At 47.1% G+C, this 17,254-nt stretch overlaps 1 protein-coding gene and 1 pseudogene across 1 annotated transcript in view; one reads left to right on the top strand and one right to left on the bottom strand.

Moving 5' to 3' along the window:
- Positions 1-15,809, top strand: part of ATP6V1B1 (ATPase H+ transporting V1 subunit B1) — a 29,375-nt gene extending 13,566 nt beyond the window's left edge. Inside the window, exons 3-14 of the mRNA XM_055242722.1 lie at positions 8,437-8,535; positions 8,725-8,818; positions 9,422-9,499; positions 10,342-10,481; positions 11,289-11,390; positions 11,964-12,061; positions 13,166-13,289; positions 13,551-13,701; positions 13,960-14,042; positions 14,817-14,921; positions 15,115-15,244; positions 15,337-15,809. Coding sequence (XP_055098697.1) covers positions 8,437-8,535; positions 8,725-8,818; positions 9,422-9,499; positions 10,342-10,481; positions 11,289-11,390; positions 11,964-12,061; positions 13,166-13,289; positions 13,551-13,701; positions 13,960-14,042; positions 14,817-14,921; positions 15,115-15,244; positions 15,337-15,500 — 1,368 coding nt within the window. The 3' untranslated portion in view covers positions 15,501-15,809. The remainder of the gene's footprint in view (positions 1-8,436; positions 8,536-8,724; positions 8,819-9,421; positions 9,500-10,341; positions 10,482-11,288; positions 11,391-11,963; positions 12,062-13,165; positions 13,290-13,550; positions 13,702-13,959; positions 14,043-14,816; positions 14,922-15,114; positions 15,245-15,336) is intronic.
- LOC129462611 (elongin-C-like) lies at positions 6,349-6,731 on the bottom strand (annotated as a pseudogene).
- Positions 15,810-17,254: the final 1,445 nt, after the last annotated feature.

The following is a 17,254-nucleotide window of genomic DNA, read 5'->3' as shown; positions in this document are numbered from 1 at the left end:
GTACTTTTTTATTTCAAATTAGATATTGACAATTTGGGGCAAGATGGCTTGCCCAGAAGAGTTGTGGTAATTCACATTTCCACCAACCAGGTATGAGAGGACCCACTTCCCCACATCTTTGCTGGCCCTGAATATGTTATCTCTCTAGTTTTGCCTATCTAGTAAATGAAAACTAGTACTGTCTCGCTTTTATTTACGTTTCTCTGATAACTAGGAAAGTTGAGTGTCTGTCCATATGTTTACCATTTTGATTTTGCTTCCTTCTCCGTGAAATCTTCCTATGAAGCAAGTTGTGCATACGGGAGCTCCTTGTTTATTGCTCACAGGCTATCTTTTGAAACGATAAATGAAATAAAGATTTCATCTATTGTGTCTCTGCCATACAGAAGTTTGAAATACCCATATGATCAAATATTTTTTGTTTATAGCTTCTGAATTTCTTTTCTTGCTTAAAGACATTGCTCATCTGTCTTTTAATTGGATTATTCAGAAAGATAGGAAAGAAGAAAAGCTCTTCCAGTATTTTTTAAAAATTGTTTTTACTTTATATTTAAATTTTTTTTACATGCCTGGAATGTATTTGGGTTTATGATGTGGTTGTCTTCTAACTAGATATCCTCTTATGTTCTATATATTATTTCCCCTCTGAGAATTAATTAATATACAACGTTTGTTCTATAACAGTCCTATAAAATCTGGGATCTTTTTCTGGACTTTTTTTCTTTCCTACTGATCCATTTGTCGACCTCATATCAATTTACTGCTTGACTTCAGTAGCTTTATAGCAAGTTTTAACATCTGAAAAGGCAAGTCCTCTATCTCTGATCTTTTTCATAACTACTTTGGCTATTCTCAGACATTTATGTGAACTTTAAAATAATTTTATTAAATTTTAAAATAAATAATAATCCATTAGGGTTGGATTAAATTTATATACTTTTTTAAATGATTCATATTTTTATGCTAGTAACTAAGAACATTAAGACAATAATGTTTTTCATTGTTTAGGGCTTATGTTATTCTATAATATTTTTTTCTTGTACCTTTCTTGTTATATTTATTTCTAGCTATTTTATGAGTTTTGGCCCTATTGCAGATGGGATGGTTTTCTCCATTGCCTCTTCTAACTGGTTACTACTAAAATAGAAAAAAAAGGGGGGGGGGAATGATTTTTAAATATTTATCTTATAAACAGCCAAATTATCTTATTCATTCTAAAACCTTTCTTCTAAACCAGAGCCTCTTGAGTTTTTCTAGATGTATAATATAATCTGCAAATAAAGGGAATTATGTCTCTTTTTCCATCAGTATAGTTTTACTTTACTTTTTATTTTGAAACAATTTCAATTTTATAAAATTTGCAAAGATAAAAATAGTAGTAGGAACATCCATGTCACCAACGGTTAATATATTATCTCATTTGCTCTATCATTTGCTTTCCATGTGTGACTGTGTGTGCATAATTTTTTCCTGATTTTTTTTTTTTTTTTTTTTTGAGACGGAGTTTCACTCTTCTTGCCCAGGCTGGAGTGCAGTGGCACAATCTTGGCTCACTGCAACCTCCACCTCCCCGGTTCAAGCGATTCTTCTGCCTCAGCCTCCCGAGAAGCTGAAATTACAGGTGCCCTCTACCACGCCTGGCTAATTTTTGTATTTTTAGTAGAGACAGGGTTTCACCATTTTGACCAGGCTGGTCTCGAACTTCTGACCTCAGGTGATCTTCCCGCCTCGGCCTCCCAAAGTGCAGGGATTACAGGCATGAGCCACTGCACCCAGCCTTCCTGAATCTTTTGAGGGTACACTAAGCTCAAGTACTTCAGTGTATATTTCCTAAGAATTAAGATATTCTTTTATATAACTACAGTAGAGCTATCAACTTCTTAAATTTATACTGATAAAATACTTAATCTACCATCCACATCCCAGTTTATCAGCTTACCTGATATCTGGAGCATTTTCCCACAGGCTTTCTTTGACATTTTTGAAGAATACAGTCACCTTCCACCACCACCTTTAAAAAAATAGAACATTCCACCGGGCGCGGTGGCTCACGCCTATAATCCCAGCACTTTAGGACGCCGAGGCAGGCAGATCACCTGAGGTCAGGAGTTTGAGACCAGCCTGACCAACATGGAGAAACCCCGTCTCTACTAAAAACACAAAACATTAGCTGGGTGTGGTGGCGGGTGCCTGTAATCCCAGCTACTCAGGAGGCTGAGGTAGGAGAATCGCTTGAACCCAGGAGGCAGAGGTTGCAGTGAGCCAAGATCGCATCATTGTATCCAGCCTGGGCAACGAGCGAAACTCTGTCTAAAAAAAAAGATAAATAAAAATAAATAGAACATTCTCTGTTTATGTTTAATTTTCTTTTTTCTTTTTCTGGTCTTACTGTATAAACAAAAACTTCCAAAACAATGTTAGGTAACAATTGAAATATAGGCATCTCTGTTACTGATTTTCATTGGAAATGAAAGTAACGTTAGCATTTTACCATGTACAAGGATGTTGATGTTGGTTTTGGTTAATAGTTTAGTGTTCAAGTAGTTGCCTTCCATTCCTGTTTTCTATAGAATTGTATTAGAAACAGATGCTTGGTCAGGCACAGTAGCTCACGCCTGTAATCCCAGCACTTTGGGAGACCAAGGTGGGCAGATCACCTGAGGTCAGGAGTTCGAGACCAGCCTGGCCAACATGGTGAAACCCCATCTCTACTAAAAATACAAAAAATCAGCTGGGCGTGATGATGCACACCTGTAATCCCAGCTACTTGAGAAGCTGAGGAAAGAGAATCGCTTGAACCAGGGAGGCGGAGGTTGCAGTGAGCCGAGATCTCACCATTGCACTCCAGCCTGGGGGACAGAGCAAGACTCTGTCTCAAAAAAAAAAAAAAAAACAGATGCTGAATTTCATCAGAACCCTTTTGGCTTCTATTTACGTAACCTTATAGGATTCTTTTTTAATCTATGTTGACGAACTCTCTATTATTAAGAAATTTGTTATCAAATGTTGACAAATTCCCTAATGTTGATTGCTCTAGTCTTGCATTCTTGGATTAAAACCTACTTGGTCATACATGTTTATTTAATGCACTACTTGATTAGACTAATAATTTATTTCTGCATCTATATTAATAAGAGAAATTGATCTATAGTTTTCCTCTTGGCTCTATCTTTAATGTATTTGGGAATTGGGGGCTTTCTATTTGATAGTTGTTTCCTTTTAATTGTTACTCATTTTATTTTATTAGTTTAGTTAGTCCCTCCAGTACAAGGCTGAATAGAATGAGAATAGCAGGGATTCTTGCTTTGCTCCTAATTTTAAAGGGAATGCTTTATGCATCATATCATTGAATATCATATTTCCTGTAGGGTTGGTTTGTTTGTTTGTTTTTTGTCGAGACAGGGTCTTGCTCTGTCACCGAGTGCAGTGGCGTGATCTCAGCTCACTGCAACCTCTGCCTCCCAGGTTCAAGTGATTCTCCTGCCTCAGCTTCCCCAGTAGCTAAGATTACAGGCACCCGCTACCACACCTGGCTAATTTTGTATTTTTAGTGGAGATGGGGTTTTGTCACGTTGGCCAGGCTGGTCTCAAACTCCTGACCTCAAGCGATCCGCCCACCTCAGCCTCCTAAAATGCTGGGATTAAAGGCGTGAGCCACTGCACCCGGCCTATGTAGGGTTTTTTGAGGATATTCTTTTTGGCGTTAAGAAATTTCCCTTTCATTTCCTGTTTTCAGAGAGTACTTTTGTTCTCTTTTGTTTTGGTTTTAATCATGGATGGGTTTTTTTTTTTAACTTTTTTCAAAATGTTTTTAGATGTTCATAGTTTTTAATCTTTTAATTTGTTAATAAGGTGAATTACATGAATAGATTTTCTCATATTAGACTAGCCTTACATCCCTAAAATAATCCCAACTTGATCTTTTAAAATTTCTGTTTATGTGTATATGTTTATCTTCATTTCTTTTCTTTACTATTTTGGCTTATAACTTGGTCTTTTTTATACATTGCTAGATTGGGTTAATATTTTGTTAGGATTTGTGCATCCATGTTCATGAGTGAGATTGCCTACAAGTTTCCCATAATTATTTTATTTTGGTATCAAGGCTATACCTGCCTCATAAAATGAGTTAAATACAGTACCTTCTTTTCCTGGCTTTGAAGAGCTTAAGTTTCAAATTATTTATTCCTTGACTATTAGAACGCACACTGGTAAAACTATCTGGGACTGCTTATTTAATATCTTAAAGATTTCAGGATTATTCTGGTTTTCAATATCATTTTCAGTTGGTTCTGGTTTGAGTTATATTTATTCATTTCATCTAATTTCTCAAATGTGTTGCATAAAATTGTTCATAGTTCCTTTCATTATCTTTTTAATATTATCAGTTTATCTAGTTGTGACTTTATTCCAACAATTATTTATTCATGCCTTTCTTATTTCTTAATCTGTGTTGCCAGCAATTTGTCTACTTTATTCAGCTTTTCAAAAAACCAATTGGCTTTGTTGGTCTTCTCTATTATATATTTGCTTTCTGTTTTAATAATTTCTCCTCTTATTTCCTCTACTTTCTTTGGGGTTTTAATGCTTTTCTTTTTCCTGACTTCTCACATTGCATACTTTTAGCTTCTTCAACTATTTTTCTTATCTAATAAAATCATTTAAAGCTTTAAATGCATCACACATATATTGACATACAACTTTTCACTATTACGGAGCTAAATGTTTTCTAGTTTTGATTATAAATGCTTCTATACCTAGAATGCTTTTCTTTCCAAATGTAAGAGGTTTATCTAACTATTTTTTTGCTGTTGTTACTGATTTCTAACTTACTTTTATGGTCGGATAATATGGCACAGCTTTATATCTTTCATAGGTAATGGCACAAAATGAGGACCTCCTCATTCTTTTCCAGATAATCTGTTATATCAGTTTTGATTGCCTCTAATGACAAGGAGTAATTCAGAAGAGTGCTTTAGTTTCCCAGAATATTAGGAATTTGGGAGGAAAGTGTTGTCTTTTTACCATCACTATTTTGTTTGTTTGTTGTTTTGGGTTTTTGTTTGGTTTGGTTTGGTTTTTCTTAGAGATGGGTCTTTCTGTGTTGCCCAGGCTGATCTCAACCTCCTAGGTTCAAGTGATCCTCTCGCCTCAGCCTCCCAAAGTGCTGGGATTACAGGCGTGAGCCACTGTGCCTGGCCCCATTAATTTTAGTTGGATTATGATTATGGCTTACTCCCTGGAGTAAATCAGCCACCTGGGAAGTGAGGTGAGGGAGCCTAGGGGATGCAGTGCGTTTGCTCCAGGACTTTTTCCGGGAAGAAGGTGCAGGTACGGGGCTTAGATCTCTTGGTGCTGATGACAGCTGACGATGAGTGTCAATGGGGATGGTGTGCTCTGCTAGCCCAGCTTCCCAGGCCAAGTCTGTGACCTCCTCTAGCTGTGGGTAAAGACTGGGACTGGGTGGCTCCCAGAGCGTGCACAGACAGCAGAGCTCAGGGATTCCCCAGGGCAAAGCTCTACCTGCCCATGTGCTGCCTGTGGTCCTGGAGGAACAGCCTGATGGTTTGTTGGTTTGGTTTGGTTTGGTTTTCTGAGACAGGGTTTCACCCTGTCACCCAGGCTGAAGTGGGACATGATCACGCAGTGGCATGATCATGGCTCATTGCAAGTTCGACCTCCTGGGCTCAAGTGATCTTCCTTTCTCAGCCACCTGAGTATCTGGGACCCTGATGTGTTATAAAAATTGAAATATAACTCGCATACTGTTAATTCAGTGGCTTTTAGTATAGTCACAGAGTTATGCAAGCATCATCATGATCAAATTCCAAAACATTGTCATCACCTCAAAAAGAAACCCCATGCCCGTTAGTCCTCACTCCAGTCCTCCCTCTCCCAGCCCCTGAGCACCAACTAATCTACTTTCTGTCTTTATGGAATTGCCTATTCTGGACATTTTCTATTAATAGAACTGTGTAACATGTGGCCTGCTGTGCCTGACTTTTTTCACTTAGCATAATATTTTCAAGTTTCATTCATGTTGCAGCATCTATCAGTGCTTCTTTTTTTTTATGAATTGACATGTTTGTTTATTTCTCAATTCATAAAAAATGTCCTTAATTTGTTGATGTAGCAAACAAATTTCAACTCTGATTGCTAGGCAAAAAAACAAATCTGCTTTGCAATGAACTTTATATAGTTCAACTGCATACAGGCAACACACTATATATGAAAAAAGTTACTAACTGAATTATGGGTATTAACTACTGAAAAGAGTTAACAGTCTATTATATATATGTATATATATATATATATATATATATTTTTTTTTTTTTTTTTTTTTTTTTTTTAACAATCTAGGAAGCTGGCAGCCAGCAGCAGTTCTAACACAATTTTGGGTGCTATTGGGAATTCGGGAATCTTGGTGGAGCTGTTAGCGTAGCGAAACTTGTTCGCAAAATACAAGCATACATTTTTAATAGCACATGTGAAGGAATCTCTCTAAAATTGACCTCATTGGTTTTGTTCTCAGCAAACTGATCTGGGCCATTCAACATAGCTTTTATTGTGCCTGGTGTTGATGCATGTTCTATTTTTACAATACATTCATGACCACTGGATGATATCAATTTGACATACATGGCATCAGGGCCTTCACAGCCACCATAGGTTTTCTCCTCTCCATCCATTTTGTTCTTATGAAATCCTCCTTTGCTTCCCAAGGAACTTGAGAAGTTCTTCATTAGCCCCACAGCCACCATAGCCAGGTCCCCATGTACCACCATAGCCCCATTCCAGGGCCGCCCCCAACCCAGCTGCCTGCCCCCATGGGTTCCAGGGCAGTCCCTTCCTTTTTAATCCTGAATAATATTCTATTGTAGGAATACATCATATTTTGTTCATCCATTCATCAGTTGATGGATATTGAGTTATTTTCACTTTTGACTATTATGAATATTGCCAGACTGCTTTCCAAAGTGGCTGCACTATTTTCTTTTCCTCCCAGCACTGTATGAGCATTCAAATTTCTTCACATCCTCAACAACGGTTGTTATTATTTTATTATTTTATTTTATTTTATTTTTTTGAGACAGAGTCTTGCTCTGTTGCCCAGGCTGGAGTACAGTTGTGTGATCTTGGCTCACTACAGCCTCTGCCTCCCCAGCTCAAGGGATTCTCCTGCCTCAGCCTCCCAAGCAGCTGGGACTAGAGTTGCCTGCCACCATGCCTGGCTAATTTTTATATTTTTGTAGAGACAGGGTTTCACCATGTTCCCCAGGCTGATCTCAAACTCCTCATGTGATCCACGCGCCTCAGCCTCCCAAAGTGCTGGGATTACAGGCATGAACCACCTCGCCTGGCCTACCTTTTTTTATTATAGCCATCCTAGGGTGTGTGAAGTGACATCTATCTCATTGTGGTTTTGATTTTCATTTCCCTAATAACTACTGATGAGTATCTTATCTTGTGGCTATTGGCCATTTGTATGTCATCTTTGGAGAAATGCTTTTTCAAATCCTTTGATCAAATCCTTTTGATTATTGCGTTTTAAAAGTTCTTTTTTTTTTTTTTTTGGATGGAGTCTCACTCTATCACCCAGGCTGGAGTGCAGAGGTGCAATGTCGGCTCACTGCAACCTCTGCCTCCTGGGTTCAAGCAATTCTCCTGCCTCATCCTTCCGAGTAGCTGGGACTACAGGTGTGCACCACCATGCCTGGCAACATACATACATACATATATATATATGTACCACCCCGTTTCTACTGAAAATACAATATATATATATTAGCCTGATTTTTAAAATTCCTGATCCCTGGAAGGACTACGTGAGTCAATTCTAGTCCCATGCCACTGGTACTGAAGGATGCCTGGGAGCAGAGAGTCTTTCTCCTGGTGCCTCAGCAGAGGGAAGCACTTTACCAATGTGTTTACCCCTGGTCCACAGAGGCAGAAACAGATACGCTGTCCAGGAGCCCAAGGCAGCCCCATCATTACTACATCTTTATTGAGCTTTTACAAAGTGCCAGGCACCATGTGAATGGATCTGCATATGTTATCTCATTTCCTCCCTGCAGCAGCCATGGGAAGTAGGTGTTATTATTATCCCCATTTTAAAGATGAGGAAACTCAAGCTCATTACTTATGACTTACGTATTTAATGAGTTACTGAAATTGTAAAGTAACTTCCACAAGGTCAGGCAGCTACTAAGCCTCAGAGTTTCAATTCTAACCTGGTCTTGCAACTCTGAAGTGGGTGCAACTGCCTCCCAAACAGAATTCAAGCTTTCACTTCCCAGCCCCTTGAGTTCATTTCCACAAGTGTCCGGACACTAGAGGGGAGAGAACGGTTTGGGACTGGGTCAGGGAGGGCCAGAGGAGTAGAAGGGATTTTGCCTCTGGTCTCACTGTCACGTGGCTGCTCTACCCTCCTGTCAGTTTGCCCAGTATGCGGAGATCGTCCACTTCACCCTCCCAGATGGGACTCAGAGGAGCGGGCAGGTGCTTGAGGTGGCTGGCACCAAGGCGATTGTTCAGGTGAGTGGGGTCAATGGGACATTGGCTAGTTAAATCAATGAATTAACCCATAAAGTTCCCACACTATCTTACAAACTCTGAAGGCAGGAAATTGTCAATTTCCCTGAGAACACAAAGCGGGTCCAGAACGGGTAGCCCCATTCCCTCCAGCAGGCCCCTTAGTGGAGAAACTCCCTCTTGTTCCCACAGGTGTTTGAAGGGACATCAGGGATCGATGCCAGGAAGACCACTTGCGAATTTACAGGGGACATCCTACGAACTCCGGTGTCGGAGGACATGCTGGGTGAGGAACAGGGGTGGGCAGCGGTGGGCAGGGGTGGGGGCGTTCCTCTGCCCTCCCAGCCCAGCTTCTCTGACCAAGCCCTCAGCACACTACACTGTCACTTCCTGTTTACTTCCTGCCTGTCTCCCTGGTGGACTCTTTGAGGTCTGAGGTGTGTCTTCTTCTCTCTGATTCCTGACCCCAGCTCAGGGTCTGACATACAGGTGTTCAATAAATGAGGAAGGTGGGTTCAATAAACTAGAGACACAGTAGGTAGCCACCTATTTGGAGCCAGGCTGAAAGGGACTGCTAAGCCTTGAATATTCCCTAATTCTCTCCCAAGACCCGGCCTGGCCCTCTCCTCTCTCTAGTCCTGGAATCCCCCATTAGAGTCATTGTCCTGGGCCAAGGCTTTGCCTGTAAAGGTTTCCAGGAGAGGAAGGAAGACTCTCACAGGACAGTCACTGTAGCTGGCTCTCTGGGCTACCTGTGGGCTGCAGGGGAGGGGGACACAGGGCACTCCAGTGGGGAGTGGGTGAGAGCTGGTGGCGTTGTGGAGGGTGGGCAGTAGTGAGGGACACAGGGCTTGCCTGAGGACCCTGCAACACTCCTCGCCACCCTCAGGTCGGGTTTTCAATGGCTCCGGCAAGCCCATTGACAAGGGGCCAGTGGTCATGGCAGAGGACTTTCTGGATATCAATGGTGAGTGACTGGAGGCTCTGGATGGCTTCAGGACCCAGCCCTAACACCTTCCCCACTCTTGGAAGTTCTGCCCAGACTCACAAGCAGATCAGATGTGATGGGAGAGCAGCAAAGGCCTCTCTATCCCCAAATCTTCCACTGAACCCCAACACCGCCGTCAGCACTCCATGTCCATCCCCTGTAAAATGCCATCATCGTTGGGCAGCGTTCCATGCCTGCCCCAAGGCCATCATGCCCCTGCCTTTGGCTTCCTGTCCACAATCTTGAGAATGGGCTGTGGTGATCTGTCAGCTCTCGTCCATTCAAGTGGGCACCTTCCCCAGGCCTCAAACCCTGTCCCACCTGTTTACTGAGGACATGCTGGAGGCCTGTGGGAGCCCGTGGCTTGCCCTAGACCACACAGAAAGTCAGTGGCAGAGCACAGAAGACTTATCTGCTCAGACAGGAGGCTGAGTCACCCTCGGGCCCTCTGAACCCTGCACTAGTACCTGGAGGTGGTGACGAGGGCTCTGCCCTCTTGTGTCCTAAAGCCTCAGCCTGAGTTTCTGCCTGCCTGCCACTTCCAAAGCAGAAGGGCAGCACTGTCCAAGGTAACACGGGGCCTGTGGCTATTTAAATTTAAACTAATTCAAACAGAAGGAAAGTCCCATTTCAAAGCCACATGTCATGTGCTCAATAGCCATTTGTATCTAGGGCTACCTCAGGCAGCACGGCCAGAGCACGTTTCTATCATCGCAGAAAGTTCCGTCAAACAGTGCTGCTCTGGAGTCTGGGGTCAGTGTTGAGGAGGGCAGGGAAGGGTTTGAACCCCTGAGCATGGCTCTGTGATGGCCCTCTCCCAGGCCAGCCCATCAACCCACACTCCCGCATCTACCCCGAGGAGATGATTCAGACGGGCATTTCTCCTATTGACGTCATGAACAGCATTGCCCGTGGCCAGAAGATCCCCATCTTCTCAGCAGCCGGTCTCCCCCACAATGAGGTGAGGCCTTCAGGGCCAGCAGGCACGGCTGGGGGGGGGACAGAGCAGAGGCTGGGGCTGCTGGGCCAGTGAGGACAGCTCCTGTGCCAAGCGGGCAGGGGCTGGCAGGGCTAGGGTCCCAGCATCGAGACTGGCAGCTCACGGACTCAGGACTGCACCAGATTTCCTCCAGGTCCAATCTTCAGGCTGCCCCAAACGAGGGAGCCCATGGGGAGCTCCCAGAGTAGAAAGTCCTGCTTGGGGGAGCTCACAGCCCTTACCACTGTCCCTGCACTCATCTTACTCACCCGCTCCTGCTTCTCTCAACCACCAACAGTGAACAGCCGCTTCCTCTCAGAGCAGCTGCTGTGAAAAGGTCTCTAGATGCTCCTCCAGCCACCCAGCACCCTGACCACTCAAAATGGCCTGAGTGATCAGAAAGAAGGCATAAGTGCCCCCACCCTACTGTGACCCTTCCTTCCTGGCTCTGGGCATGGTGTCTTGGAGGCCCACAGACTGCAGGCCCAGGGCAACTCTGTGCCCAAATAGCCCCCAGCAGGCTGTGGAGGGGTATGGGGCTGCCCTGTGCCAAGGTGCCCAGACCAAAGAGGTAGTTGCTCTTTGGGACTGTTACTCTGTCCTGCCTCTCGTGTCAGGCACCCCCAGCCCACTAGCAGCCCACAATAACTCCCAACCCCACCCCAGGAAAGATTGTAGCACCTGGGGCAGCCCCTTGACCTCTCTGGGCTTGGATCCCTCCCACCAAAGGCCATGAGCCAGTGGTGCTCAGTGGGGCGGGGGTCAGCTCCGACTCTGCCGTCCTCCTAGATTGCCGCTCAGATCTGCCGCCAGGCGGGGCTGGTGAAGAAGTCCAAGGCTGTGCTGGATTATCATGACGACAACTTTGCCATCGTCTTTGCAGCCATGGGGGTGAGAAGACTTAGCAGACTGGCAAGTTCTGGAGGCAGTGAGCAGGCAGCCTGTCTCCCTCAGCCCCTGGCATGACCTGATCTGATGGGGAAGCCATCAGTGTCCCGGCCAGCCAGGAGGGGTGAGGATGGGAGCAGTGACCAGGGCCATGTGTCCCTCAGGGTGTTCCAAAGGCAATCACAGTGGTAGGATGGGCCCTGGGTGGCCTGAAGGAGGAGAAGCCAGGGGATTGGGGGAAAAAAGACAGCTTCAGGAAGGGGAGGCCTGGGAGGCCAGGGAGGTGGGCAGAGCAGCAGTTGGCGACAGGAGGGGCAGGGATGGCATTGAGCAGAGCTGGACTTAGAGAAGTCTCAGCCTCTCCGGGGGGATCTGACAAGGCCCTGTGAGGACTGGGGCAGCAAACCCAGTGCCTGCCCTTTCCAGCCGCGGGGTCACCCCGTGGCCATGGTGCCTTCACCCCCAGTGACTGGTAGCTGGTCAGTCCACAGGCTTTCCTGAGGACAGCTGGGAGGGGCCAGGCCTTGCCCTCAGGCCACAGGACCCTAACTCCAGCCCACCCTGCTGTGTATCCAGGTGAACATGGAGACAGCTAGATTCTTCAAGTCTGACTTTGAGCAGAATGGAACCATGGGGAACGTCTGCCTCTTTCTGAACTTGGCCAATGACCCCACGTGAGCTTTCCCTGATGCCCAAACTGCCCTCAGGTGGGCAGACCCCGTCCCCTTCCAAGACCTACAGTACCAGGGCTCCAGGGCATCCCAGAACTACAGCCATAGGCCAGAGCTGGGAGAACAACCCTCTTTGTGTAGCTAGGGAAACTGAGGCCTGGGAAGGGCTAGGGAAAACTCACAGAGGGAGCCAGACCATGACTCTGTCTGCTGCCTGTGCTCTCTGCTCTTCCCACAACCCATGTCCAGCCACCATTCCAACTCAGGGCTCCTCATCTCTGTGTCACATCCACAAAGTCACCCCAAGAAGATCATTTCCCTAAACATTTATTTAGAAAAACTGCTATTTTAAAAGTGTAGAAAATGGGAGTTTAGATCTGGGGGTCAGGTGGATGAAAACAATTCTAATAAACTATCCTGGGTATTTCTGGAGGGTACTCCAGAAAGCAGATAATAGAATTCTGGAGGTTTTGGTGACATCCCCAAGGGGAAGAGCCACAGCTCCAGAGCTGGGAACTGACAGTGTCTGAAGCTGAGCTACGGTATTCAGGAGCACTCCACGTGGGAAGGGTTCGTAGGGCTGGCAAGCATAGGGACGAGCACGTTAGGTGTGCTTGGAGCAGTGAAAGGGACAGTGAGAGGAGCAGTGAGAGGGACGAAACCATCCAGAGGACACAGAGTGAGGGTGCTCCAGCTGACCCAAGTGTGGGTGCCCTAGGATAAGACAGAGCTAAAGCAGGTGCCCCCAACTCATCTACAGGGTGATATGCCAGAGTCCTTCCCCTTCAGTCCACAGGGGACAAAAGCTACTCTCATCTTCATCAGGCACTCCTGGCCCTGCCTGGCTTTTCCCACCCAACTTGCCTCCTGGCCTCAGCCTCTGTCCCCTTTCCTACCTTGGACAGTAGGTGAGGTGTGTGTTGGAGTCTGCCTACTCCCAGGAACCATGGCCCTGGTCCAGGGGATGGGGGCAAGGGCTCATCTTATCCATTCCTGTGCCACTATGCACAACACCAGCTTCCCAGTTCACCTTGCGCTCAGCCCCCAGGCTATGTGGTGCATTAGCCCAGGCCTCCAGGCTCTCTAAACACCTGGCCACGCCTCCAGGATCGAGCGGATCATCACCCCGCGCCTGGCGCTGACCACTGCTGAATTCCTTGCCTACCAGTGTGAGAAGCATGTGCTGGTCATACTGACGGACATGAGTTCCTATGCAGAGGCCTTGCGGGAGGTGAGCTGGCTAGCAAGGGGTGTCAGATTCCTCCCTACCCCTCCCTAAGCCTGACACCCCAGAGGGTCACCCAGCAAATAGAGGGGAGCTGGTCCACCCAAGCCTGCCCCACTCCCATGAGTTCCAGGGCTTGGTCTCAGCTTGGCCATTCCTCCCCTGCCCCCCACTCCATTTCTCACAGGGTCACTGAACCTCCCACCCACCCATCCTAGCTTCAGCCTCTCACCCCCTTTCTTACCCCAGTGCCCATGGATATTGCAGGTCTCTGCTGCTAGAGAGGAGGTGCCTGGGCGCCGAGGGTTTCCTGGATATATGTACACAGACCTGGCCACCATCTACGAGCGGGCGGGCCGCGTGGAGGGTCGGGGAGGATCCATCACGCAGATCCCCATCCTCACCATGCCCAATGACGGTAGCCTCCTCACAGCCCACTACCCTCCAGAGCTCCCCTGCCCTCCGTTTTCCAACCAGACACTTAAAGGGCCCACGTTGCTTTGCACAGATGTGCAGCAGCACTTTTCCTCCATCGAGATAGACACCGTGCTTTCCTCCACCATCCATGCCCCCCACACATCCCTATCACTCCCATGAGGGAAACAGAACCCAGGTGGCCCTGAGTGGTTGGAGACCTGGGCCCCACCCACACTGAGGCCAGTGTGTTTTCTTGTAGATATCACCCACCCCATCCCAGACTTGACGGGCTTCATCACAGAGGGACAGATCTACGTGGACAGACAGCTTCACAACAGACAGGTACTGCCCTGTCCCTGCCCACTTCCTGCTCTCAGCCCAGAGAAACACTGAGGAACAGATGTTTCACTGCCCCCAGGCATGAATTAGGAGGGGCCAGCCAAAGCGAACCTCAAACAGGAGACAGCCACAGGGAAGACTGCATGGTTCACAGACAGAAGACAGGCCTGAGCAGAATCTGGCTTACCTGGCTCTGGGATCTTGAGAAGATAATTTCATCTCTTGGATCCTAGGTTTCCTCATCCATAAAATGGGAATAATCAAATATATCACCCAGACGCATTGTGGAGGATAAAAATAAGTTGGCATATAGAAAGCATCTGGCAGATAGTAAATACTATTTGCCTTCCCTTTCCAGTTATTTGCTTTGATGGGCAGAAAACAACGGCTAACTGACACACATCCGTCCTGTGTGTAGGTTAACGGTGACCCCTATGATGGTTTTTCTCTTTGCCTGGCAGGCTTTTTTTTTTTTTGCAGCTATTAACCATTAAGCTTCAAAGTGATTTTCGTCCACATTATCAAAAGTTTTGAAATACTGAGCCTTTTATTAACTAATGCCATGTCACCTTGCCCCTCCACTGTTCTGTCTAGGGCCACATATAAGACAGCTGCATGCCCAAGCCCTAGAATTTGTGGGAGATAAGACAGGTGGGTGTGGCTGTTGACCCCTCGGAATGTAGGATAAGTGAGGAGCTTCTCCTGAGAACAATTTGGGGACAGGCAGAGCAAATCTTGAGTCCTGCTGTCCACCACTCCCTTTTTCTTCTCCCTCAGATCTACCCCCCCATCAACGTGCTCCCTTCCCTGTCGCGGCTGATGAAGTCAGCCATTGGGGAAGGCATGACAAGAAAGGACCATGGGGATGTCTCCAACCAGCTGGTAAGGAGGAGAGGGCCCGGGGGCTGGTAGGTCCTCTAGTTTCCGAGGCTGAAGGCCTGAGCCCCACCTGAAGGACAAGTTTTTGTCCTGGCAAAATTCCTTTCCGAACGGGGTCCGAGTGTGGCCAGGTTGGGGGCTACTGGACTCCCGTGGTAAGCCCGCAGCGGCCACCGACGCCTTGCCCCTCCCCCAGTACGCCTGCTATGCCATCGGGAAGGACGTGCAGGCCATGAAGGCAGTAGTTGGGGAGGAGGCGCTCACCTCTGAGGACCTGCTCTACCTGGAATTCCTGCAGAAGTTTGAGAAGAACTTCATCAACCAGGGTAAGGCGCGTCGCTGCTGTGGAGCCAGTAACCTCTTCACCCTCCTTCCGCCCCACACACCTTCCTAACACACCCTCCCGCTCTGTCCCTAGGCCCCTACGAGAACCGCTCGGTGTTCGAGTCGTTGGACCTGGGCTGGAAGCTGCTGCGCATCTTCCCCAAGGAGATGCTGAAGCGCATTCCGCAGGCCGTGATCGACGAGTTCTACTCCCGCGAGGGGGCGCTGCAGGACCTCGCGCCTGACACTGCGCTCTAGCCCCGCTCGCCGTGGCACCCCAACACCGGCAGGGAACCTGCCCCGGGCTCCCGGGTCTCCCCTCCCTCGCCACCCAACCAGAGGCTTCTGCGCCGCCCTCCGCCCTCCGCTGGCTCCGAGGTGGTGGGGTTGCCGCACGCTCCATCCCTTTACCTCGCTCGGTTCCTTTTCCCGCTCTCCATGCCTCTCCCTCGACTCCCGGTGCTGCGGAAGAACCGAAGGTTGCGGTGCCTTGCTCTGACGGGAGCATCTGTATTTTTATGTTAAAAGCCCACAAAATAAAAATAAAAGGTAACTGAGATGAATTTATCTTTGTTGAAAACAAGATTGGCAAAAGAAAGATAAAAATGAAAGGAAAAGATAATTGTTGAAGCCGGGGGCTGGGGTTATGAGTACACGGAGTTCATTAAACTATTCTCCCTATTTAAGAAAAAAAAAAAAAAAAAAGCCCGGCGCGGAGGCTGAGCCTGTTGTCCCAGCTACTCTGGAGGCTGAGACGGGAGGATCGCTTGAGCTCAGGAGTTCTGGCCTGTCGTGCGCTATGCTGATGTGGTGTCCACACCAAGTTGGGCATCAATATGGTGACCTCCCGGAGACGGGGGCCAGCGGGTTCCCTAAGGAGGGGTGAAAAAGTCCAGGTCTGAAACCAAACAGGTCATAACTCCAGTGCTGATCAATAGCGGAATCGTGCCTGGGAATAGCCACTGCACTCCAGCCTGGGCAACATAGCGAGACTCTGTCTCTTAAAAAAATTAAAAAAAAAATTAAATTTAAGCCTGGCGCGGTGGCTCATGCCTGTAATCCAAGAACTTTGGGAGGCCGAGGCGGGGGTCACTTGAGGTCAGGAGTTCGAGACCAGCCTGGTCAACATGGCGAAACCCCCGTCTCTACTAATACAAAAAAAATTAGCTGGGTGTAATATCGCACGCCTGTAATCCCAACTACTAGGGAGGCTGAGGCAGAAGAATCACTTGAACGTGGGGGGCAGAGGTTGCAGTGAGCTGAGATCGTGCCACTGCACTCCAGCCTGGGCGACAGAGTGAGACTCCGTCTCATATAAATAAATAAATTTTTTTAAAAAGCTGCATTAATGTCTTAACAGTTGACAATAGAATTTTTCTTAGGGAGATAACTATCTTCCTTAAGAAATAGCTTGGGCTGGAGCGGTGGCTCACACCTGTAATCCCTGCACTTTGGGAGGCCGAGGCAGGCGGATCACTTGAGGTCAAGAGTTTGAGACCAGCCTGACCAACATGGAGAAACCGCGTCTCTACTAAAAATACAAAAAAAAGAAAAAAAAAATTAGCCGGGTGTGGTGGCGCATGCCTGTAATCCCAGCTACATGGGAGGCTGAGGCAGTAGAATCGCTTGAACCTGGGAGGCAGAGGTTGCAGCGTGCCAAGATGGCAGCATTGCACTCCAGCCTGGGCAATAAGAGTGAGACTCTGTCTCAAAAAAAAAAAAAAAAGAAAGAAAGAAAGAAAGAAATAGCTTGATAGGCTGGGTGTGATAGTTCACGCCTGTAATCCCAGCACTTTGGGAGGCTGAGACAGGATTGCTTGAGCCCAGGAGTTCAAGACCAGCCTGGGCAACATAGTGAGACCCCTGTATCTACTAAAATAATTTTTAAAAATCACCTAGGTGGCACACACCCGTAGTCCCAGCTACCCAGCAGGCTGAAGTGGGAGGATTACTTGAGCCTGGGAGGTCAAGGCTGCAGTGAGCCATGAGGGCACCACTGCACTCCAGCCTGG

This window comes from Symphalangus syndactylus, chromosome 14 (genome assembly GCF_028878055.3).
Source record: "Symphalangus syndactylus isolate Jambi chromosome 14, NHGRI_mSymSyn1-v2.1_pri, whole genome shotgun sequence".
NCBI lineage: Eukaryota > Metazoa > Chordata > Mammalia > Primates > Hylobatidae > Symphalangus > Symphalangus syndactylus.
This window is presented reverse-complemented; position numbering and strand designations above follow the sequence as displayed.